Genomic DNA, 25551 nt, shown 5'->3' on the forward strand with positions numbered 1-25551 from the left:
GTGAGGCCTTGGGCCTCATTTTTTAAAGTCTTTGGTTTGACTCAACCGTGTATTTGAACTGAACACATGATCTCCCAGTCTCAGGGTGGACACAAATACCACTAGGCCACTGAGCTGTTTACCTACTAGAAACATGATCTGCCACTCTGAGTTTAACATGCAGGTTAAATATGAAAATTGTCTTTCCTGCATCAGCCGTCGATGGAAATTAGACAAATAAACACTCGGATTAGAAAAGCTAGTCGGATCTATGTCTCTCTGCTAAATGAACATTCACGGACTCATCCATTTTGGCTCGCGACAGGGAAGACTGTTGTTGACTTAGCGTCCAGGTGAGAGCAGAGTGCGTCTCGGCTAGTTGACGCTAACTGTTAGCATTGGCAACTTCACAATATGGCGGATTTCCTGCAAGCTTGTTTTAATTGTGGAAATAAAACATCAACAGTGGAAAGAAAATTGAGTCAGTGGTAGAGTTGTGTTGTTATTATCCAATCAGAGGCAAGATTTCTGAATATCAGGAAATAAGACTCCAAATCTTGCCCTCATTGCAAGCAAGCAGTATTTTTGTGTTGGGGTAAGACCGTACCAACGGGTGGCCATTAGGGTCAAAAATGCCTGGGAGCGCAACCTCCAGCAGATGTACATGCACATCAGACTCCTTTTCATCACTGGCAATTTAAAGGTATTTAAAGGTGACAAAGTAAATGTGTAAAACAACAATGTTTATGAAGGTTGAAAGTTCTGTTACAAATTAGTAAATTAATTTTGTCCTCACAGGCTCCCGTAAAAGCAAATATTGCATCTAATATGGCGTTGCCCAGAGACTTACCCCCAAATTCCACTACCTCCGCTCCGCTCCGCTCCGGTCCGCCCCCGCCTTCCGCAGCCGCTCGCTTCCGAGCTCAATTTTTACTGGTACCCGCTCTACAACGGCTCCGCTCCGGTGCGGAGACCTGAGGGGGGCAAACAAGCATGCGCGGGATTTTCGAGATCTTGCGATACAGTCCGAGCAATAAACGCGGAAGTTAGATCCAAACACCCGTTGTGCGGGAGAAGCATCGGAAATGAGCTGTTTAATCTGCCCATCATTGTGTTGAGAGATCAGCAGTGTTTGGATCAACAAAGTGTGACTACTTTGATAGTGGCAACTGTATTTATGGCTTATTTTTGTGCATTTAAACTTCAGCCGCCATTGATAGTTGTTAAAAGTTGTTAAACCTGTGCATATGAAACAAAAAACGCCTTTTGTTTAGCGATTTATTGTGAAAAACGGAAGATGTGCTTGCTCCTTTTCCTGTTGGGCCGTTGTGATTTCTGTCCATTTACTGCGGAGGTGCTCCGGCGTCCGGCAAAAATAGGATCGATTCTATTTTTGCCGGACGCCGGAACAGAGGGCGCCGCACGGCGCCGCACTGCCGGAGCACGGCCGCAGTAGTGGAATTGCTCTGATTGACTAGAACGGGACCGATTTTGCTCCGGCGTTCGTGTCGGAGCGGAGCCCTCTGTTCCGGCGTCCGGCAAAAATAGAATCGATCCTATTTTTGCCGGACGCCGGAGCACCTCCGCAGTAAATGGACAGAAATCACAACGGCCCAACAGGAAAAGGAGCAAGCACATCTTCCGTTTTTCACAATAAATCGCTAAACAAAAGGCGTTTTTTGTTTCATATGCACAGGTTTAACAACTTTTAACAACTATCAATGGCGGCTGAACTTTAAATGCACAAAAATAAGCCATAAATACAGTTGCCACTATCAAAGTAGTCACACTTTGTTGATCCAAACACTGCTGATCTCTCAACACAATGATGGGCAGATTAAACAGCTCATTTCCGATGCTTCTCCCGCACAACGGGTGTTTGGATCTAACTTCCGCGTTTATTGCTCGGACTGTATCGCAAGATCTCGAAAATCCCGCGCATGCTTGTTTGCCCCCCTCAGGTCTCCGCACCGGAGCGGAGCCGTTGTAGAGCGGGTACCAGTAAAAATTGAGTTCGGAAGCGAGCGGCTGCGGAAGGCGGGGGCGGACCGGAGCGGAGCGGAGCGGAGGTAGTGGAATTTGGGGGTTAGACCCGCTCCTACGTATTTTAAACCTGATTTTTATGGTTACATGTTACAAAGCTGCCAACTGGGCATTATTTAAGTCATTTCCAACAACATTTCGATGGATATTTCCAGAGATTAATGGTAAAAACTAAACTCTGTCTCTTTAATAAAGCCACAAGAGATAAAAGTTGTGGAGACGTCCTCCTGTTTATTTGCTGGTAGAAAGTTTGTCCTTCTGTTCTTTATTGTGCAGAAAGCTGTTGGCCAGAGCACTTCAGGCTGACAGGTGAATGAAATCAAATCAGCAGAGAGAAAAACAGAACAGAGAGGAGTCTCTGCCGTGGTTCATCCAAGGCCAATTCTCGGCATTCTCCAACCATCGTCCCTTCACTTTGCCATATCAAGTCATTCCAAAAACACTCCCAAAGGTTCATTAAGTGACCAGGGAATGAAAGCAGTAACAGCAAAGGTTGAAAGGGTTGTTGATCAACACAAATGACTCATAAAATTACCTGAGCCAGCGCTGAGATTTCTAAAGTGGCTACCTTTCAGTGCAGAAATGATTTCTGATGACTCTGTGACCTTTCTCCTCACAGAGTCTACTAAAGCCGGGCGGACACTGTGCGACTTTTTCACTCGTAGCACTCAGCTTCAGATCAAACTGTACGACTTCCTCGCAGAGCAGATCTCACGAGTCATGTGCTCACACTGCACGACCCAGTTCTCGCATGCGACCTGACTGCTCACACTGTACGTCTGGTAGCAACACGTCGGCCCTAAAAATATGCTAAAAATAGCAGTTTTTACTCAACACGTCAGACTTTTTTGTCTTGTTTTGCCTGTTGTCCTTCGGGAGTGCTGCAGGAGGACACACACGGATTTATGGGGGCTGGATGAGGAAAACGAAATAAAGAAAGTAAATGTGTGTTTTGTGATAGTTTAATTTGACATGAACACGACAAACACGCTTTCTTGACAATCTTTGTGAGTAAAAAAAAAACGTGTAGAAACAAAAACGAACAGCGTGTGTTATTAGGGAAAGAGCGGGCGAGCGGCGTTGATGCAGGATTGCGCATGCGCCGTGAGTGGTTCTGATACTTTTTGGGTCGCAGCTGCTCGCAGCGCCGCTTCAACAGTGCGATACCCTCACGAGGGACGAACGAAATATTAAACACTCCAGAAGTCCGTGCGACCTCACGACTGCTGATCGGCAGCTGGTCACGTGGTGTTAATCACCTCTCGTAACCCCCTGTACACTACACGACCGCTCGGCGCAAAACTCGCCCCGATGTCGTGGATTCTCGCACGACTGGAAAATCGGCTCAAAAAAGTGAAAAAGTCGCACAGTGTACGCCCGGCTTTAGTAAAAAAGCTCACAGTCAAGATAAAAAAATACCTTACTAGTTCACATCTTATAGGGAACATGTGTAAATCCTGAACATGTACAGGTGTGAAATGTGTACATGGTTGGAATCAGTGCAGTTAATCAATACGTAATTGAAAACATTTGATTATTTAAACAGTTTTCTCCAGCTGTCTGGCGTGATTAAAGCCAGGTAAAAGTAGAAATGAATGTGTTGTGGCTACCATTTATCCAAGGTTGGGCCTCAAAGGTGTCAGGTCCAGGAAGTAAACCCAGACATTGCTTTCTCCAGTGAAATTCTCCAGCTCTTTGATTCTTTCTGGTTTGCTGTAGGTTCTACACTCACTCATGTCGAGTGAAGGAAAGCTGAAGCGTGAGAAGGATATGCGGATTGGATTAGTGCTGGGTCTGCAGTGATGCGGGCGTCTTACCGGTCTGTTGTGGCAAAGATCTTGATTTACCGGTCATCTATGTTCCTGCCCTCACCTATGGTCATGAGCTTTGGGTGGTGACCGAAAGAACGAGATCACTGATAAAAGCGGCCGAAATGAGTTTTCTCTGAAGAGTGGCTGGGCTCTCCCTTAGAGATAGGGTGAGAAGCTCGGTCATCCGGGAGGGGCTCGGAGTAGATCTGCTGCTCCTCCACATCGAGAGGATCCAGTTGAGGTGGCTTGGGCATCTGATTAGGATGCCTCCTGGACGCCTCCCTGGTGAAGTTTTCCAGGCACATCCAACAGGGAGGAGATCTAAAAGGAGACCCAGGACAAGTAGGAGGGACTATGTCTCTCAGCTGGCCAGGGAACGCCTTGAAATTCCCCCGGAAGAGCTGGCCCAAGTGGCTGGGGAGAGGGAAGTCTGGGCCTCTCGTCTTAGGCTACTGCCCCCGCGACCCGACTCCATATAAGCAAAAGAAAATGGATGGATGGATGTAGGGTCTACACCTAGTGGGACATCCCTAGAAAACCTCTAGAGGAGTCAGGTGACTGAGCCACCTTAACCGACTCCTGCCCTTTTCCTGTTGAGAAATTGCAATGGTGTTACTCTGGTTCCACCCTTATGAAAGAGTTCCTCCTTATCTCTAAGAATGAGCTCAACCACCCAATGGGGGAAGGTCATTTCAGCCAGTTTTATCCAGGACGTCATGTTTCTGCTCATGGTACCAAGCTCATGACTATTGCTGAGGAAAGTAACGAAGAGGGACCAGTAAATCTAGTACATGCAAAAGCTTTGTCTTTTAGCTCAGGTCCTACATCTTTAATACGATTCAGTTAGGACACTGTATTCCCTTCAATGCATTTCATCAAATATGTACCTGTGGGAAGTGGTCAGAGCAGAAATCATTGTTGACAGTCTATGGTGCACCTATGGTAACAGGGATTTTTAAACCTCCTGGAGTAATCCTCGCTGTTTTCTATCCTCTGGTTTATTTTGGACTAATAGAAATTTTGGTTCTGTTTACCTTTTTAATCATTAAATCATTCACACTGTTTAAGTTTGCATCAGTTAAACTCTTTGAAAGGAAGTTATAGTGTAATAGTGTGGCATCATCATCGACAGCTCTACAGCCCACATAGGTCTAAAATTATCTCAAGCAGTCCAATTATTAAATTATTATTAGATTCTTTCAAACAAGTAAGATAAGCAACAACTGTCAAAACTAGCCTCTAAAGCCGTTAGACACATTTGGAGCAACAGGAGGAGAAATCACAACAGGGCTACAACCCTGATTGTACTGTAGGTATCTGTAGCACTGGTGTATGTTAAACACACAACTCACCTCTGAAGGTTGGATTATTACCATGGCCGATGTGCAGACAAGAGAAATGCAAATATTTGAGAATAAAATCTGAGTTTGCTGAGCGCTAGTCTGCTCTTGGCTTGCTGTGTGAACAGTTGTGAAACGTCAGTGTGAAAACTGCTGGCTCTGTTCATTTTGTTGAAATACACCTCATCTCCTAAAACTCACGCCCTGTGGATAAAGAGAACAAGTCAAGGGTCTCAGTGTGTGACCGGCTGCAGAGGAAACACTTTAGCTCTGCTGGTTCGTTGCATTTTAACCTCCTCAACAAACTCTCAGGAGATTGTGTCAAATTGGGATGAAGACGTGTTTCCTTTAAAACATCAATGTGGATCTTTTAGAATTAATTTTGTTGGAAAAATGAAATAATTTGTGCTTTAATTTTATTTTTAGCGTGACGGTGGCGCAGGTGTTAAGTGCTCACTCTGTAATCGGAAGGTGTCCCAGGGCATCTCTTGCTTTCCTCTTGCTGTGAGGAAGCAACATTAAAGACCAAGTTCTCTCATATGTTCAATACATCTACAGTGGTGTCTAGTATAAATTAATGACTGGTGAGTCGATCGTTGTGGAAAAAAGCTCTGGTGCTCCTGCTTCAGGAACTAGACAAGCAGAAGGAAGCAGAAGACGGCAGGATTTAGGGTCTTATTTCCTGACATTTCACCATCTGACATCTGATTGGCTAACAGCAACATATATCTACCACTGAGTATGTTTGCTTTGCAACGTTGATGCTTTATCTCCTGCATCAGAGTCAGCCCCGCCCATTCCAGAATCAGCCCCGCCCATTACATCAGAGTCAGTCCAATTCCTTCCAGTTGTCAGACTTGATAGCATTCTGGAACCAAAGAGGGTGTTATAGCTAATATCATCTAAAACGCAAGATTGAGGACGGAGTTGAGAAGTTAATTGAACAGTTTTTGTAAAGGTTCCATATAATAAAAAATCAAACTTTTGGAACTTTTTATCATGTTATATTGTCTTTTCCTCATAAGAAACACGCCAAAGCCATTTTTGGCCTCATTCATGCATTCACCTCCCATCTCAGCTTCTATTTGGTCTCCTCCCCCGAAGCGGGTCTGGTCTTGGTTCTCAAATCTGGATATTCTGTGAATTTTCTGACAAATTATTTCTGAAATGACTTCTACTGAGACACCGGCGGAAAAACCATACATCCTATCTACAGAGACACACTAGATGGCACAATTACATGTAATGCCACTTGTTTTTTATCAGATGTAGTGGTGAAGTGGTTGTGGAGGCAGGTTGATATGCAGTTTTGCGCAGGTTCGCCTCCCAGTAGTGGAAGGCAGTTTAAAACCCCTTTTCTTCTTTTCTAGCTACACTGCCAGTACTATGTTTACAACAATTTATTGGTACATTGTTTACAATATAATGACTAATGTGTTTTTTTTATTTATTTGTTTATTTAGCCAGTGGGAGTCCATTTGTGAGCAGTTTCAACTAAAATGCTGTTTAGGAACGACCAAATTCAAAGAATTTTTAGAGACATAAATATTGTGCAGAAAATAAACATTACAACTAAAATATAAACAAATTAAATGTTTCAGCTGACTAAATAGATTGCTGCCGACCCCACCGAGAGTCGAACCAGCATCAGCTGAGGGGAAAGCAAAATTTAAGTCAGACGATATTGCTACCCATTCACTAGCCTTAAATGCTGTTGTATACCGGTTTTGTTGGAGCGGCTGTGGGCAGATATTCGCTAAAAGAAACCTTTTCATTTTGGGATATATTCAGGCTTTGTCATGTAGCAAGTTATATTTTTCTTGTTTAATTGGAGCATAGAACATAGCATTAACAATTGTAAACTAGTAACAGTCGTAATTCATGTGGGTCAGGTTAGTTTGCGATAAAGTTGAAAAACAAAAACAGAAGAAGTCAGTGGGCTAGGCTGACTTTGCGTGAATGGGTGGGGCTGACTCTGGTGCAGCTCCGCCTTTGTAGTTCTGCAGCGAGCACCCTCTCCCAAGCCATGGCCAGCGCTCCGTCATGTGTGCGGAAGCTAATTCATGTGACAGGAGGGGATTCCTTTCACTCAGCAGCTTGAAGACACTCGGCCTTGTCTCTTTTTCACATGAGGAAGTACACAGATTGCTGCGGCATCAAGAACAGCGGTGGTTGCCGACTCCCCGGATCCTGTCAGAAAGTGACGAATAAAAGGATAAAAATACGCAGAAATAGAAGTGCGTGGCTCTTATGGACTGAGTGGAGGCCTGATAGCCAACTGATGTCCTGACTGGATCACAAAAGTTCAAGTGTAATGTGGAAAACAGGGGGTCGGTAAAGTAACTATTGGTGAAATAAAAAACAAATGCTGTATTGAAAATTTCCTTTGAACTAATTTAAGAATGTGTGTAGGCCAGCCAGGTCCCCCTCTACACACTAAAATCATCCTCCACACCACATTTTTGCTTTCTGATTTCTTTCAGCCGAGAACGTTTGAGTACCTGCAACAGAAAACCGGCTGCACCAAGAAAAGCTAAAAGCAATGTGTTGAAAGGGAAACTTAATCCAAATTAACAATCACAGGGCAGTTGTGCTCATTATTTGGACAAAGAAGACAGCTGGTTTGAAAGAGGAGTGACAGGAAAACTACATAAGAGGTGAAAACCAGCAGCAGGGAACCCCATCTTTTCATGCACAAGGTAGCCATATTGGATTTTATGATCAGAGCTGGTCATTTGTCTAGGAATGTACAAGTTTCATTTACAACTTTTGGATTTGTTCCATTTGGGATTTTTATTTATTTTTTGGTTAATCTTGGTACTCAGAAATTCCAGCTTCAGAGCAAAAATGAGAAGCATAATAATCCCCAGTCAGATTCACATCTGTGACCTAAAAACCTCTCTGGTGAACCAGGGCCACCAAAAGCTCATTACCCAGCTACCTAGTTTAATATGTTTGGAAGTCTTCATCCTGAAATGAGAGCGCTCCTAGCCTGGCAAGCCATCCTATACATGTAAATATAAAGACTAGCCATGAACCAATGAAATAGCTTATAGGGCAGTATACGGCTGTCTTTAAAACTGTCAACATGCAATTGGACGGGCTAGAACCAATCAGAGCAACTAACAACATGACAGGCTTACCGCTGCCGAAAGTCAGTCAACAAGGCAGTCTACCATGCACCATCGAAGAAGCAAATGCATCTTTTTTAATATAAATGACTTAAGTACCTCTTTTGAAAAAAGTTGAAAATTGTGTTGTTGATGATTGAATTCAGACAATAACTAGATTTTTTTTAATTAACTCGCAATTTAAAGGCTGCCATTTTACCTGTGTATTTGATTTTATTTGAAACAACATGCTAGATTTTACAGTGTAAACATAATTTGAATACCTGGACAGACTGCCTGGAGTCCTGATGCACGACGTTCCCCTGAGTCACCGTGCATTAGTGCATTTCTAAACACCGGCGGACATGATACGCTTCTTAAACCGGAGACGGCGGTAAATCTCATCAGCTTCTTGCTTAGACTGCCGTTTTATCCAATAAAACACACAATTCTTTCTAGCTGATCTGTTTGTCAGGTTTGTCTCTTTAATTAAGACCGTGCAGGGACGTGCGTACTTAGTAAAAGACTTTTATCTGATTTAATAAATGATCACGTTAAACACAGCTCTGCACCGCTTCTGCCCAACTGAACCCGACTGAGAGCTGGCATGAAACATTCTGCTCCTCCTCGGGGGGATTTGCTATAAAATGATATGACAGGCCGTACTGAATGAGCTATGACATGAATTCCATTTCCATATTAACTCAATCTTCTTTTATAGATTATAATTACTCATGGGCTGCTAAGAGATATAAGTGATGTTTTTACAATGTTCTACTGCAAAGAGCGCCTCAGAAAAAATAGTCTCAACCTGTATTTATTAAAAATTCAACTTCTTGTACAGCTTGCTCAGTTAATTATTCATTTTAAAATGTGTTGTATTTTGTATTATTCCTCATAATGATCCAGCTGTCGAGTGGAAACCCCGCCGTGTCGCCTGGGTCTAAACGTCTCGGCACTGATTCTAATCAGCCTCTAATCATAACAGTGACATTACATTATTACACTAAGTGATTTTCTTTACGTTGCTGTATGTGTCCATCTTTAAACCAACATTAGCAAAACAGAAAAATTACAAAAAACACCAGAATTCATAAAAGGACGCTGGAGGAAACATTTTAGATGATCACTGAGAAGATCAGTCAAAACGGATTTTAGCGACTGCAGTACAAATTTTAAAATGTAGTCTGGAAAGCACGAACTTACACACAGTCCTCCTCACGCTGCCTGCAACACATTTCTGCTGTTAAAAAAATCTGATTTTCAAACTTTTATCGAAAAACTGTTATGATTATTAATTGAATTCAGTTATTTTTGTGTTCTGAGAGTGCTTCATCAAGCTTTTCATTCAGCCACAAAACAATAGAAGAACAATCTAAGGTTCTTCTTTTCTTATGAGAAAGGAAACACAATCAAAATATAAAATAATTTTCTTTTAATGAGCTTGAATCCCCCTTAGGTTAGAAAGCAGTGACAAATACGGCTGTCAAAGCTCACAAATAATTAATATCTAATGAAAGACGCAGGAAATAATGGAGCAGCTGGGAAAAAGAGAAGCCAATAAGTAAGAAAGACACAACATTCCTTTTTTTGGTATTTAAAATCATCTGATTGGGTTTCAAACTTTGCATTTAAACATTTCTAACTGACAATAATCCTCATTACTTTAGAAGCAATAATAGTAGGTTAGAATGACGCAACTGGACTTCTTTGTTTCCTTGATGATGTTTCACTCCTCATCCAAAAGAGTGAGTGTCAAAGAATGACGAGGAACCTTCAACCGCATTTATAAGCAATCAGAAATACAAAGAAGTATTTTCATGCAAGTTGAACATGAAATAGTCTCCTACACCTATCTGCTGCATTAGTTGCTGATGAAACGGTGAAACTCTAGAGTTTGAAAAGCCTGACAGCTCTACGTCACTCTGTAATATTCATGCACCACACATCTAGGCTGCTGACTTGTACGTCATTAAACAGGTGCACCAGAGCTCCCCCCCCCCCCCCCCCCAACAAAATAGGACATACAAGGCACTTATTCCTATAGACCATTGCAAATTTATTAAAAATATGAGTGATGGACATATTTAAGTTTCTTAATGTTGCTAAATGACGTCATCACCTAATTTGTAAACCTGGCCATCTATCTTGTTAGGTGTTATAGGACAGCAGAATAATGTCGTTGAACAGTAAAAAGAACATCCCAACATTCCTTCTTCATAATGGTTTGAGATTTGCAAAGAAACAAGATAAGCTGCCAGGGGCGGCGTTAGGCCCGGCTACTTGGGCTGAAGCCCCGGATCTTTCATGATAAGCCCCGGATCTAAATCGCGGAAGTAACATGCAGTACCAAAGTCCAACAGAGAGGGCGCAGCTGGCAGTAGTTTGTATACAGCCTGCCTGAGCCTCCACCACTGAAGAAGAAGCCCTTCAGCAGCCGGCTTCTTCTACAGTTTCTGCCTGAAACGCATGAGTGAAGATGGACATAAGGACGTTTTTTTTAGACCAAAAGTACGGTGACAGAACCCCAGCTTTGATGAGACTGGTGTTGACTCAGGTTTGTGAGTCTTATTTGAAAATATTTGTTGTGCTGCTGGTTTGCCTAAAGTTAGCTTACTATCAGGTAAAGTTGTTGGAGAAAGAAAGGGAATATTTACTATCATCTCACACTAAACACTAACAGGAACAATACTCTGCCCTGAATATGCTTAATATGTAGCTTCAGATAAAAAATTATGTGGTACAAGACATATATATATGATGTTGACTAGTGCGTGTGCGCGCGTGCGCGCGCGTGTGTTAAGCCCCGGATCTTCTTCAGTCCTAAATCCGCCCCTGTAAGCTGCTCTCTTTGCAACAATTTATGTGTTTGTCTTCGATGAGTTTACTACAGTCTGGTTTGGTTTATAACTTCGTGGTTCAAACATGAACATGCTTAGTGCTTGAGGCGTGATCCAGGGCGGGATCAGCCAGCACAATTCTATTAAAGTCTAGATGCAGAGGGGTGAACATGGACTGCTAGGACAAGGGGACAAGAGGAGGTCTGAAGACCAGGTGAATGGAAGTTCTTCATAACAGTTTACCAAACCTAAAAAACGTGATGTTTTCAGCTGCCTCCATCCACTGCTGTTCTGACAACATGTCGTGCTGCTGTAAGAAAAACATGACTCTGCAAGGACGTTGCTTATACCTCTCTTGATGTGATGTTAAGACTTGTGTGAAAGACACATTTCACACAGAAACCGCTGCTCTTTTTGTGACAGTCATGTCTGCATGAAGCTGTGAAGAACTTTAATTTAAAAGTGATGCACGTCGCTATGATTGATCCCTATTGTATTAATGGATGAATGGAGCTGTTAAGATTACATTTTGCATGTCTAACAAGGCTTTTTATGTGGTGTTTGAGGTCCAGACACTGTCAGTTCAGCTGGAAAAAAAAACTGTTATTAAAAAAACTGACAGACTTGGAGGGTTTGGTGCTGAAGAGTAAGACTGGGCGACTGGACAAATATATTAACCATGGGCTGGGTCCTTCAATGATCAGTTTTTTAAGACCGATATGTTTCCATGCCTATGAACCAGTCTTGTGGTTGGTACATTTTATACTTCAGGGTCAGATCCATGTCTTTATTGCAACACTGTATACATATGGCTATTACACATCATTAGAAGGGATGGTCATGTGATTCCAGAGATATAAATAACTATTACAATAGACACAGTACGCCCTTTTGTCAAACCACTTGGAAATGCAAAATAATTCACCATTTGAAGCCCAATGTGATTGATAAAACAGAGCCATCTCCAACAAATACAATATTTTTACATCTACGAGCGTCTAAAAAAGGTCTTTCAATCAAATGGTTGGTCTACAACAAGTCTTACATTCACACCCAACAGTCCACAAAAATAAACAATCAATGATGAACAAGAGTCTGCTTCTAGATCTGCAGAAGGAGAAAAAAAGAAAAGGGACACACAACGATACAAAAGGAGCAAACAATCACTGCGTCAACTTGATGAGGAAAGATCAAATCAACATTTTTTTACTGAACAATCGCAATAATAAATCACAGTGCATTTAGTGCCAACCACAGCCTTAAGACATGTGTTGAACGTGCCCATGTCGTGGTCTGCGTCCTGCATCTCCCTCTTGTGTCTCCTTGTGTTCTCCATCCCTCTCTAGGTTTCCTTTATGTGACTCCTTGTGTTCCTCATGTTTCTCCTTGTCTGCATCCGTCCTCATGTGCCTCCTTGTGTTCCCCAGCCCACTCCAGGCTTTTTCCCCTTAGGTGTTCCCTCCAGGTTTCAGTGTCCCTGTGTGTCCCCAACCCCCTCCAGGCTCTCTAAGTTTTTCCCTTACGTTTTTCCCTTAGGCACTTTTTATCATTAGTCTTCTGTTAAGTATTTTATCTAGTCAGTTTTCTACCTCTAGTTCATTTTGCTCCCTTACCCAATTTTAGGTCTGGTTACCTCCCCTGCTCCATTGTGCTCCTCCTCTGTTTTATTGGTCCCACCTGTGCACAATTCCCTAATCACCCAGCCCTTGTGTATATAACCCTGTCAGTGTTGTGTTGGTCCATTCGTGTCTGCGTCTCCAGGTTTCTTGGATTTTGCCTTTTTGGATTTTATTTATTTTTCGTCATCCTAACAAAGGAATGTTTTCGTTTACATCTACTCCTGCCTCATGTTGTTCTGGGTATTTGCATTTTGAGTCCTACTCCTCCATTCCCCATCGTGACAGCCCAAGTCCATACTTATGAGAGCACCATGTGAGCACCTGTGTGCATACATGCGCTTGTACATGTAAGGTTTCCTTATAGGAGCATCCAATAGAGAGTATGAAGGGCCACAGATCTGCCCCCAAAAGATGTGTAGGAGATGGAGGGAGCTCCAAGTCTCAGAGATCCAGGAGCTTCCCCAGAGCACAGGGACACCAGGGAGACTGTAACCAGAAAAGCCCCCGCCCCCCTCACAAGGCGCAGAGGATCGCCCCGGGGGGCCACAACCAGCAGCCGGCAGAATCCCGGGGGATATCAGCGGCAAGCCCACAGGCCTGCCCGCAGCCTCCCACCCCAAGCCAGCCGAGCCAGCTTCTAAACAACCAGGTCTGAGGTCATGATCCCCACATCATGTATATACTGCCACATGCTCCTCCATACATCACTTCAACATGCTGCACGTATAAACCACAACCTCACCATGAAAGTTTGTGTATGTTTAAACTTGTTGAATGGGGATCCCACCGCATTCTTAAAACAAGGCTAAAGACATCCTAAGACTCTGCAAAGACCACCCATGTTAAACTCATAAAAGTTTAACCACCAAATTGGTCACAACTCCGTCTTAATACTTATTTAAAAATCAGCTAATAATCACAGCCCTAACAACCCACAACAAAAACCTGTACATTCAGCAATTTTATGTAGACAAATCTTCCGCTGTGACTTAAAAAAATTTTTATCGCCATGCTCAGAATTAACCTTCATCGTCTATTTTAATCTCACAGCTTTAGTAGGTTATTACCAACACAGAACGACATCAAACAGCAATCTCACTCCATGAACATATGCTCGTCAAGGCAGCCAAATGCATCTCATTACCTTAACACCACTTGACGTGTGCGGCGCAGTCGGTATCATGTAATAGGACACCAGGTGAGCGAAGCAGATGTTTGGCTGACCCTGTGCTACACGCTTTCTGAACCATCTGAGATTGGCAGCTTAACAAGTAGGGCAACAGAGCAAATTATCTACTTGTTTTTAAGAAGTTTGATGTAAGATCTTTAAAGACAAGGTTCACTTTTTTTTAATAAATCTGCAGTAGTCTCTACTATAATTGAGAGGGAGTAGATCTCTGTGGGGAAAAAAAGCTCTGACGCTCCTGTTTCAGCAGCTAGAAATGAGAAGTGAGCAGAGCACAGCACGATTTGGAGTCTCATTTCCTAATATTTGGACATCTCGCCTCTGATTGGCTAACAGCACCGTGGCTCTACCACCGACTCCATTTACTTTGCAACGATGAAGTTTCACCTCCACAAATATCCCAAGCTTGAAAGAGTTCTGTTCTGTTATGCATTGCTAATGCTAACAGTTAGCTTCTGGTCTCTTCTGGAAGCTAAATCAATGACAGCCTTCCCCAGTGTGAGCCAATTGCTAATGCTAACAGTTAGCTTCTGGTCTCTTCTGGAAGCTAAATCAATGACAGCCTTCCACGGTGTGAGCCAAAATGACTCTTCCATCGGTGGCTAATGCAGGAAACAGGGGAAGAACTGTTTTCAGGTTTAGCCTGCATGTTAAACTCAGAGTGACCGATCACATTTAAAAAAATAACACGTTTCTCAGTAAACTTGGTCTATAAACACAAAGCAACCGTCTTTAGGTATAAATGGTTAAATATGGGTTAAAAAGGTAACACCAGATTTCTAGTGATAAAAAGTTATTTTATGAAGTCGTTCCTTTTTCTGCACTACACTCAGTCAGTCATTTGCATTTGCAGCTCTCGCATCCTGATCATGTGTCAGGCTGCAGTTTCTGCTCCAAAACAAGCTGCTCATGTGTGAATAAGTACTGCGTTGAAGTTTGACAGTGTGTAAAGCAGCGCCGAACCGATTTTTTTAGCAATCACAAGCGTCTAGTGAGGCTGCAAAAAGATAGAAATAGGAGCACAGCTCTCCCCCGACAACTGAGGCGCTGTAGATGTGCTCTGTTTGCCCCAAATTTAATTCTTGTGTCAGGTGAGTACACTGCTCCACCCACAGGGAATGTCAGATTCAAACATTTCATTGGAAGATGGAGGACGGCGTTCTGCGGGGAGAAAATGGGACTCAACTGCTTCTGCTTGTTTGCTTTCTCAGTGGAAAAAAGGAGGGCCTGCTGATTCCTAGATGCATGTGGTTTGGTTATTTAGCACAGTTTGTACGCAGCTCTTGTATGACATTGCCAAAGGCGGCTTTTAAATAGAAAATATTCACCCTACATGCATCCTGCTAACTGTACTAAAAGTGTATTTCAGATCTGTTCTTCCAGAGCAAATAAAAGAGGTTGCTTTGGACAATGATGCAGCAAAATCTAGGGATATTACAAGGCAAGGCACACACAGACAAGTGGGTGTTGATTAATACAGGCTCGAAGCATAAAGTGTGAATGTGTAATATGCTTTGCAAAAGCAAACAGTAGCTTTGATGACTGTAATACAGAGAGCAGCATAAAGACACACTGACTCTCTTCAAATCTCAATCAAAGAGCCCTCAAGGATGGCCCCCATCTTTAATGCAAAAACTGAGATGATGGTGAGCATCAGACGACTATTATGCCCCAATAAGTGCTGCACAGGAATTTAGCTGCAAAGTTCAATCGTGGCTTTTTCAGACACTAAAATAAAGTATCAGGCAGAATCCGCCAGAAAGAATAGATGAGAAAAAAATAAAGGACATACGACCAACAGAACATTGCTGGAAGTGTTTGTGAAATTGTGCCAAAGATGGAAGAGTTTGGGGCTCAGAGAAAATAACAACGCAGAAAGACACTGAGCAGTTTGCTACACTCAACCACAAGGGAGGTCAAAGCTGATGGCTAGAAAGAATTCATATTCGGGGCACTTTGAAATGTGAGCTTTGTGTGCTGCCAAATTGATTTAGCTGTAAAAATTCTTTTAATTTTGTTCCACAAAGATGCTCACCATTTTAAAGCCTCCCTGCCTATAGACGAAGGCCTCTACGATTTGCTTACAATTTACAGCCAAGGTCATAATCACAGCCGGTCTCCACTCACATGATTAATGCCGCCTGAAGAAGGCTGGAAAGGAAATTATGGTTTTCAGTTCAAAAAGTTTGCAATTCTTTGGTAGTCTGACGAGTTTAATGCTTGCACGGATGGATCCTGCTCGCTGACTTAAAGGAAATTACTAACTGGAGATTCTGATATTCACCCTTCTGGTGCTCCAGGGTGATTTTCTGTCTCCCACAGAGGAGCTGATTTGATATAAATGGAAAAAGTCACCATGATATCGTGGGGAATCATTTACTCAGATAAAATCTGTCTGATTTGTGGAAGACATTTGGACTGTGAGAGTCTGTCACCAATGTATCGCTGATTGTAAAGCCACAGTGAGTCACGTTAAAAATTTCTGACACCGCCTGTAGACATATTGTAGAAAATGCGAGCTGTCACCTTCATCGACAGCTTGTGCAGCACAGCAGGGCGACAGCCTAGATTGGTGCGGTGATTGGATTATTCAAACAAATCAAAGTGACACCAAAATCATGACATGTGCTGAAAGTCAATGCAAATCTGTAGCTTCACAGACTAGTTCTGCACTTTTTCTTTACCTGATGTTAAATCAAATTTAGCTGCTGATTTAGATGTGGGATGGCTTCTTCACATTATCTTTAAATACAAAACGTATAAATCAATGCAACACATCAAAACAACTAATAATGAACCAAAGCTCACGTGGCTTTTAAAGTATTTAGGAACATAATCAACATAATGTCAAGAGGACAAACATTTGACTGTTTTCTTAGTAAAAACTTTTATGATAATCACATAAATCAGAAGAAATGTTCTGATGAATCTTAAACCTTATTTTTGACGTAAGGTATGAAAATCGCCCCCTAATAGTTATAAGAATAAATGTTTTAATCATTCATCAGCTCCATATTACCAATTTTAAAGTAAAGTTCTAGTTAATAGAACGTCTATAAGATTACATCCAGACTACCTGTTATGGAGGCCACATCATTTGTAAATATTTCATGCCCGCCTACAAAAGGTGAAAGATAATGTTTTTGCCTGTCTATGTGCATGAGTCTGATAGCAAATCAACCACTGTGCCGATAATAATGAACCTTTACTACTAACATATGGAGTCAATTCAAGATGGCCGTCACACCCAACTTAAAATACAGAACACAGAAACTGTTGCAACTCATTTGGAGTTATTCCAAACCCATTGACTGGGATATATGCCATTAAATCCCCAATCGTTGTACTTGGGGACCACTATCCTGGATATTTTAGTTGTTTCTCACCTCATAGACTTGATTCCCTCATTGACTTTTCACTTCAGCATGTCCTCAAGTTGTGCAGAAGCTTATTATTTGCCCATAGCTCATATCTGTTGTGTTGTAGCAAAGAAACATCTAAAACAGGCAGGATAGTGATTCTCAAGAACCGTGATTGGTCATTGCTGTTTTAAGTCAACCCAGTCTGTAAAATACTCAAGAAACACTGACAACTGATTAACAATGACAACTACTGCTGCTAGCGCTGCGTTGGACTCTTTGTTTTTGTATCTCTCCTTTCTGGGCTGGCTCTCTCTGTTGGTGTTCAGCGCGCGAAGCACCTCGTGGATGAGAATGCATCTTCTTGCACAAGATGGGCCCCCCCATGGATCGCAGGGCCATATGGGTTCCTTTGACTTTTGAATCGATACGATACCAATTCCCAGTACCTACGAATCAATACCGATAGTTAACGGAACCAATTTTTGATATTTTTGAGTGTTTAAAAATTATTTAAATCTATTTTTATTATGTATTTTTCTCAATATATAACCATATTTATCATGATAAATAACATACAACTGCTTGTATTTTATCATCATAGTGTTGTACAAAATTCTTCAATATGAAAACCTTTAACCACAACTGTTTCTAAATGATGCAAAAGAAAAAAACGGTAAATGAGTTTTTTAGATGTGGAGAAGGCTTAGGACCATGACCCCTGAGACATCCTGTGGCACTCAGGGAGCATGGGGTGAATGGCCTATTGTTACTAGCTAATTTAGTCTCTGTACTAAATGAATTCAGGTCTGATCCAGCAGTACGATGTACCTGTTCCTGGTGAGGGTTGGCCAAAGGGGTTCCCTTTCTCACCGGCTCTGCTCATAATTCGAGTTAGGTATGAGGAAGATCTCATCTCAGCTTTTTGAAGTCCTCTTACTTTAATCAGAATAAGACCATCAGCCCTTTCTGGGGAGGCTTGCAGCCATGTGTGAAGCAGCTTAGATAAGAATCAGCACCTCCAAAATTGAGGCATGATTCATACTCAGAAAAGGGAGGATTGCCAACTCTGGGTTGAGGAAGAGGTCCTACTTTAAGTTCAGGTATTTTGGGGTTCATGATTGAAGGAAGGAGATGTTCAAAATGTAGATCAGGGCAAAATCTGCAGTGATGCAGAACCAGTCTGTTGTGGTAAAGAGGGAACTTCAAAGCTCTCGATTTACCAGTTGATCTACTTTCCAGGGTTCACCTATGGTCGTGAGCTCTGGGTAAGGACCAACAGAACAAGATACCGAATAGAAGAGGCTGAAATGGGGTTTTTCTACAGGGTGATCTGGGTCACCCTTAAGCTTGATTTATACTCGACGCGTCCGTGAGGTTCGCACGGCTCCGCGCGGCAAAATTGTGTCATTTTAACAACCACGCCCCTCCACCGCTCCTCCGCACGGCCCAAACTTTCCGCACCGCGCATCAAGGAAATTTTCTAACAACGCGGATGGTCGGATGCGGAAAAACATGGTGGACTGGCAAGAACTAGAACGGCAGAGGTTCGTAAATACAGACATTTGTATGATTCAGCTCTCAAAGATCACCGTGATCAACATGTTGTTAATAGTTCTTGGAGAGAAATAGCTCACACTGTCGGAAAAGACGAGGACGCTGTTAAAAAATGTTGGAATGCCATGTTGTAAACAACAGTAATTTTTACTTCTACTATGGTGTAGTGTTGGATGCATGCCGTAGAGCTCCATGCTGCCCCCTACAGTTTGGGAGAATATTGGCTCACCGCAGAGACAAGCCACATGAACCAACCGCGAGCCGCGTCACCAAGCGGAAAGTAAATGTGTCAAGCATAAACCAAGCTTTAGAGAAAGGGTGAAGTGCCCAGACATCTGGCAGGGAGCAGCAGAGGTTATGGTACTCCACGTTGAGAGGAGCCAGACGAGGCAGTTCGGATATTTGGTCCAAACACTTCCAGGACAATTCTCTGGGGAGGTGTTTCCAGCAGGAGGCCCTGGGGTTGACCCCGGACACACTGGAGAGATTATGCCTCTAGTCTGGCCCAGGAACACTTTGGGATTGAAGTTGATAAAGGTAACTGTGGATAAGACGTGCTTCCATGCTAGGGCTGCTGCTGCAACCCAGACCAATGTAAGCAGGAGAAACAGTACGAGAAAGAAAAGGTAAACAGAATTTTTTTTTAAACCTGTAAAATGGTCTGACGGCTCAACAGCTGTCAGCAGTTATATCAGCACTTTAAAATTGTCTTAATTTGTTGTTAGAATAAAACAGAAACATGTTGGAGCTCTGTTTGTTGTCTCTGTCAAACCATTTCAAACATTCGAGTGGTTGTTGCTCCTCTAACAGCACTGAACTGGAATGAGATCCTATAAGGGAATCCAGACATTCCCAAATCAGTCTTTGGATAAAGTGGCAGCAGTGAGCAGTTGGCGTGCCATTTATCGCCCCCTGTGCTAGAACCAAAAGGCACGTACAGATAGAGGCTGCTGTGCTTTGATTTTCTGTCCTTGCCTTCATGACAGATGAACTACGGGGATCGTGGAGGCAGCGCAGCCTCTCTGCCCGCCAATTTACCAACACTGGATGTGGCCTCCGGGTCATGGAAACTGAGGGGTGTCTTGGATGCATTGGTGGTGTGTGCTGATAAATACACGCAACTCGGTCTTACACAAGGTGATGAAATGGCTGCAGAGCTGTGATGGACATAATTGCATTTGCAGCTTCACTGGCTTCAGTCAGAGCATCACGTTCGTAAGGAAGGTTTTATGGTTTCTGCGTGTTTAACTGTTTCATTTTAAACGATTTCAGCTCAGAAAATCCCAACATCCCAATCACATCCAAGGGTTTAAATAACCATTTACTCTGAGTATATCAATGAAAAGTTCAGGAGAGATTGATTGAGTAATTTGTACCATAATGTGCTAATGACATCATTTTCAGGTGAAAACAAGTCAATAATAAATGGCTGAAGGGAAGGAGAAGGACATCACTCCACTCAGGGGTGAGAGTAGCAGCATAACAGCAGCCTTTGGAAAGAAAACTAGAAATTAAGAACAAATTTCAACACATTGGTAGTTCATTTTTCACACTGGTGTACTTTAGTTCCCAGCTTGCTGCCAAAGACATTGATGTAGGAGCATCCCTCCCCCACAGTGGTAATTAAGCTGCCGGCCAATGCTTGATTAAAAGACCTAATCTGTAAACTTAGCATGTAACATCCTTCAGCAAGTCCCAGCACTTAACGCCTGGTCTTTGATGACGCTTCATCATGAACATATGGGAGAAATCTTATTTACTTTCTGGTAGTTTTACTCAGCAGAAAAAAGATGGACGCGGTCATATCCTGCCTTAGCTCAATTCTAAAACTCTGAAAGCAGAGATTAGGCCTCTTAGTCTGCAGCATGAATCACAACCATCACTCTGTAGCTTTTTCACCTGGATCTCAATTATAGATGCATCAAAGTGTATTTTTTAGCAATGTCTGACTTATGATAGTCAGGAAAATTAGGTGTTTAAAGTCATTTTCCGAATAGAGAGTAAACCCATATGATCTCAACATTTTGGCCAGATTAAAGGATTTTAGACATGATAGAAGCTGCAAGAAACCAAACTAAAACGCAAAAAAGCCACGAGGTTCAGCAAGGTCATCATAAATAGACTAGGATGGGCGCACAGGTCTCTGGGAGGCTGTTTTATTCTACACTGAAGTGATTTTTTTTTTAACTGGGGATCAAAAGATCTGACCACACTGTGTGCAGCTGCATCCCAATAAGCCCTCAGAGACAATGCTGCTGCTGGAATAAATAGCTGTAAGCGTCCTTACCCTCTCTGAGCAGATGCGAGTAGATGAGCCAGAGGAGAAGTAGGCAGCAGAGTGACGCACCTCCACCTGCCGAGAGCGTCTTGGCTCCAGACTGCATCCTACACCTTTCAGTCGTTCAGATTATCCAAACTTTAAACGGTCAGATGAGAGGCAGGCAAGCGGATGAGTGGCTTATCCAGTGGCGTCCCCAAAGCCTGTCGTGGGCATCCATTTTGAGGTTATAATGGAAGAGGGGCTGACAGTAATCCCCCCTTTATTATTATTTATTTATTTATTGTCTGATGTTTAGATCCCCTCAATAAGCCGCAAACCCATCCAGCCAGTCAGCTCCACGCACCGCGTCGCCAAAAGTGGCCAAGTTTACGCAGCTGTGGTTTCAGGAGCAGGAGCAGCAGAAGTGAGCGGATGGACGGGAGTGGGTAGCAGCAGTCCCCCCGCAGGTTTTTTATTCCTCACCCAGAGATGCTGATGATGCTGGTAGTAAATTCAGCCGCTCAACACCCCGTGAACGCCGCTGTCACTTTTGGTTTGCGTCCTCTCCGCTACACGCGCACCCTTCTGCTTATCGTGTTGTTCCCGAGCAACTTGTGCGCCTACGCAGAAAAGACCCGGCTGGACATGATGAACATACCAACCAGCCGTGGAAACTTGACAGAAAACGGGACGTTCCCGCGCGCCCGCGGATGGAAAGGCGGCTCTACGGCGCTGATGCGTCATAAATGTGGCCACATGTCCGCGGCGGAACGTCACGTCTACAGAGGAGCGGCGGGTCCCACTCTGCGCACTCCCTCTGGAGAGGAAAACGCGCTCATTCCAGCCAAGCTGGGACCACTTGGCACCTGTACGAGCTCTAGTGGAAGAAAACCTGGGAAATCTGACGACTTGGTTCTTTGAGTCGAAGCGAAGCGAACGCAAAAGTCTAGTCAGGCGCAGCTGAGTGCGACACCAACCTAATCCGGAGCGGCTCCCTTTGCATGCAGGTGGCGCTCGGGAGGAGGATTCCTGCCTTTTAGTCCATGCTGCTGCATCCATTAATGTTTCCACCACTCTGTCTCTCTCTCTCTTTCACACACACACACACACACACACACACGCGCGCGCGCGCGCGCATGCGCACACACAAACGCGTTACCCCAATTCTTTCTCCGAAGTGAGAAAACAACAACTTTGAGCTACAATAATTCCTAAACTGCAGCAAGGTGATGCTTCTTATTTAAACTCAAGAAGAACACAGAACGGAACCAAAAACGCCATGCGGGCTGCATGGGTGAGGGGACTATTAACATTTGGCACACTGGCATTCTGTGAAAATCTGGGATGACTTTGGGGACTGGTGCTTTATGCCCCAGAGGTCTTTAAAGTAGAAATGCCTTTGAAATAACACTCTTCATTCTTAAATGTTTATTTTTGAACTTCAGTTGCCTTTTCTTAATGTTTTGTTCATGGCTTAAACAATTAGAAAAATGGAAAAGCAGAGACCAAAACCCATGTCAGACATCACAGTGTAATCCCACAACTTTAAAAGATCCAACAAAAACATTCCTGAACCAGTTTTGAACAATAAGGGATGAACACATGTAATCCGGCCTGGGGCCTATTTGGAAACATTTGTGTGCTACTTCCTCACATATTTTCAAGAAAACTTTTTTGTAGGAACTCAAATTATTTTTTTATAATAAAATATGTGTGGATTCCTGAAAATGTAATAAAGGCTATTAGTTTAAGCCTCTGAAGCAAACTGCTTACTGTAGAAAAGTATACAGAACAGAGATCTCTTTTGCAGCAATATTATAATAAAAATCCTCATTCAAAGATTCAAATGGAGCCAAAGACCTGAGAAAAAGTTTTCAAAACTCAAAATAACTCAAGAACATCAAATCACAAGAAAATCTGGCATCATGGAAGAAAACTAAAAAGAAACGAGCAAGAAGTAAAGACTTCAGTGAGAAGAACCAAACCTGAGAAGATCAGTTGATCCTCTGAGAGAGCATCGTTTAAGGGCTGAACGAAGACCATGACCATAACTCATCACCCTCCTGCACATTGAAATGATTCCTTCATCAGTGAACGTGCACTTTCCTTAGCAGCTGTTGAACTTCCCCTTTGTGTTTCATCAACCTCTCACAGACGGACATAGGCCAAGCTTAAGTCCTGTCACATCAGCGCTCTAACAGAGGGTCACTTTTCCCCCTTCAGGGCGTCGTGCTTTTCAGAGCCACCGATGTTTTGTGCATTGCGGAAACCAGCCGCTGCAGCGTTTCTTTACTCTGCCTACAAAGGAGCAACTAGGCAGAGATGAACTGCTGAGAGGAGGTTTGTTTTCGTATCTCACCTGCAGCTGGGCTCAGCAGCCATCAGGGCTGGGAACCATGTTCATCCTGTCAGAGTGACGTCCCAGCAGGGGTCACGGTGCAATTAGTCATAATCCATCTCCGTGACTGACAAGGTTAGGCAAACTGCTACTTTATTATTATGCATCCTATTTATTTTCATGCTTACCAGCATTTTGATGTGTTTTAATTGCTTTTAGGCACATGTGAATTGAAATAATACTCATTATTTTATGCATACATGCACTTTTAAGTTTTCGCCAGGATTTCAGAGTATGATTGATTAGTTGGGCGTGTGTGCACAGAGGGTGCTTTAAAACTCAAATGCAGTAGGTAACAATAATTTTCATGTACGTTCATGAATTTTAATAGTTTTTTTTCTTTCATTTGAACTGTTTTCTAAATTGAAAAATATGTTTAAACACAAAGTATTCAAACTCAAATTTCATTTCTTGATCAGAAAACAGGTACAGCATGCTTATATAAACTATAAAGGCTTGTTAACACATTATGGGTGCCTTTAAAAACATTCCCAGTATTGTTAACCATGTGCCCTTAAGGTTACTACAAAGTGGGGAGGCTGCTGCTTATCATAACATAGTTAAGCTGTTGTTAATACTTTATTAAATTGTTTATTGTTCATTATTATTGGTTAATAACGCACTAACGTTAGTAAAGGGACCTTTATTGTGAAGCTGCTTCAGCGAATGTACAGCGAATCATGGGTATCCTCCCTGAGATGCTTCTGCTGGAACGTGAAACCCACATGGCCAAAGGAAACAAGATAGTGGCAAACACCACTCACCGTTTTTTAGGTCCAACATATTTGTAGCTAAATAATGTCCTCTTCACTTTTACTGTATTTTTATGCAGTTGGTGCTGGGTTCAAATCATCTGTAGCTCAGGTGGAGTGAATGTAATAAATGAAGAACTGATGTGCCTGTTTTGTTGATCAGCTGTGACTCTGCTCTTTCACACACTGGTGTTCTGTTCCGTCAGCATGTTTGTCAGGAGAAACATCTCTGTTAGTAATTTGGTTCCACTTACAACACCTGATGTGTATCACGTGAACAGCTCAGGTGTGCAGACTGAGATTGTTAGCAGCTGCTTTAGTTTTAAAGTGTACAAACTGGCTTCCACTGGTAATATTTCTTGTAACGCTTTTGCTTTCTATACTAAATCAGTGGGTGTAGTGCTATCTTTCTAAATTATAGTAAAGTGAGCCATCTGTTTTTGTTTTAGTCTCTTTCAAACACAACCATTTCTGACAAAGTGATTAAATCACTTCACCTTTTGTCATCTTTTTCACTGGGATGTGGGCTTCTGCTGCCTCCATAAACACTCCAAACATGAATCAAAACCTGTCCATCCGTTTTCTGTCGATGTTTGGTTTTAGTAATCATGTGCCTGAATCAAGCCATTTCAGAAAGTCCTCTTATGTGATGCCACAAAAGAAGGAATTAGCATGCAGGTCCACCTCTCACCTGCTAGAGAGAGAAAGCTGCTGCAGGATCAGTGGCTCTACCACAAGTTCCTCCTGGATAATTCAGAGTTTCTCAGCCAATAGCAGCTTGAGTGGATGGAAGGGTGTGGCCAACAACAGCTTGTTTTCTTAAAGGGCCAGAGCCCTGAAAGGGAAGGTGTCAAAAAAGTCAAGAATACAACTGGCTTTAGGGATTTGTGCTAAAAAACCTCCATGATCGTGTTTTGTATAATCCATAGAACTATCACAACTGAAGAAAAAAATGTCATAATATGTTCCCTTAGAGGTTTTTCTACATTTTGCAAATAGTATTTTCTTCCTTTCAGAGACACTTTATAAAATAAGAGGAAATTAGGTGAAGATTGAAAAGATTTGGAGCAATTTGAAAGCCTGCTGTGATGCTAGTGCATAAAATCTGTATTTTCCTATGAACGATGTTACTGATCGTGTGAAACACAAAGCCAAATGTCATCCGTTGAAGACAGTCAGGTGGATATTATGTAGTGTGAGTATGAGACTCCAGTTTAGACGGAGGAATGCTTCAGATGGAGGTCAGAGGGGTCGGTTTGTTGCAGAAAACAGCAGCTATAGTTTTGTTTTAGGACTT

General features: G+C 42.6%; 1 protein-coding gene across 3 annotated transcripts in view; it reads right to left on the reverse strand.

Annotated features, from left to right (window-relative positions):
* The window catches only part of tafa5l (TAFA chemokine like family member 5, like), a 75509-nt gene extending 50869 nt beyond the window's left edge, over positions 1–24640 (reverse strand). The window contains exon 1 of one of the 3 annotated variants that reach the window (XM_070545249.1): positions 22082–24640. In XM_070545249.1, the coding sequence (XP_070401350.1) occupies positions 22082–22163 (82 nt within the window). In that variant the 5' untranslated portion in view covers positions 22164–24640. Of the gene's footprint in view, positions 1–21131 lie in introns of all 3 variants that reach the window. The other 2 variants (XM_054746161.2, XM_015968525.3) reach the window with 2 other exon arrangements.
* Between the last annotated feature and the right edge of the window lie 911 nt (positions 24641–25551).

The sequence above is a fragment of the Nothobranchius furzeri genome, chromosome 15 (assembly GCF_043380555.1).
Source record: "Nothobranchius furzeri strain GRZ-AD chromosome 15, NfurGRZ-RIMD1, whole genome shotgun sequence".
Classification (NCBI taxonomy): Eukaryota; Metazoa; Chordata; class Actinopteri; order Cyprinodontiformes; family Nothobranchiidae; genus Nothobranchius; species Nothobranchius furzeri.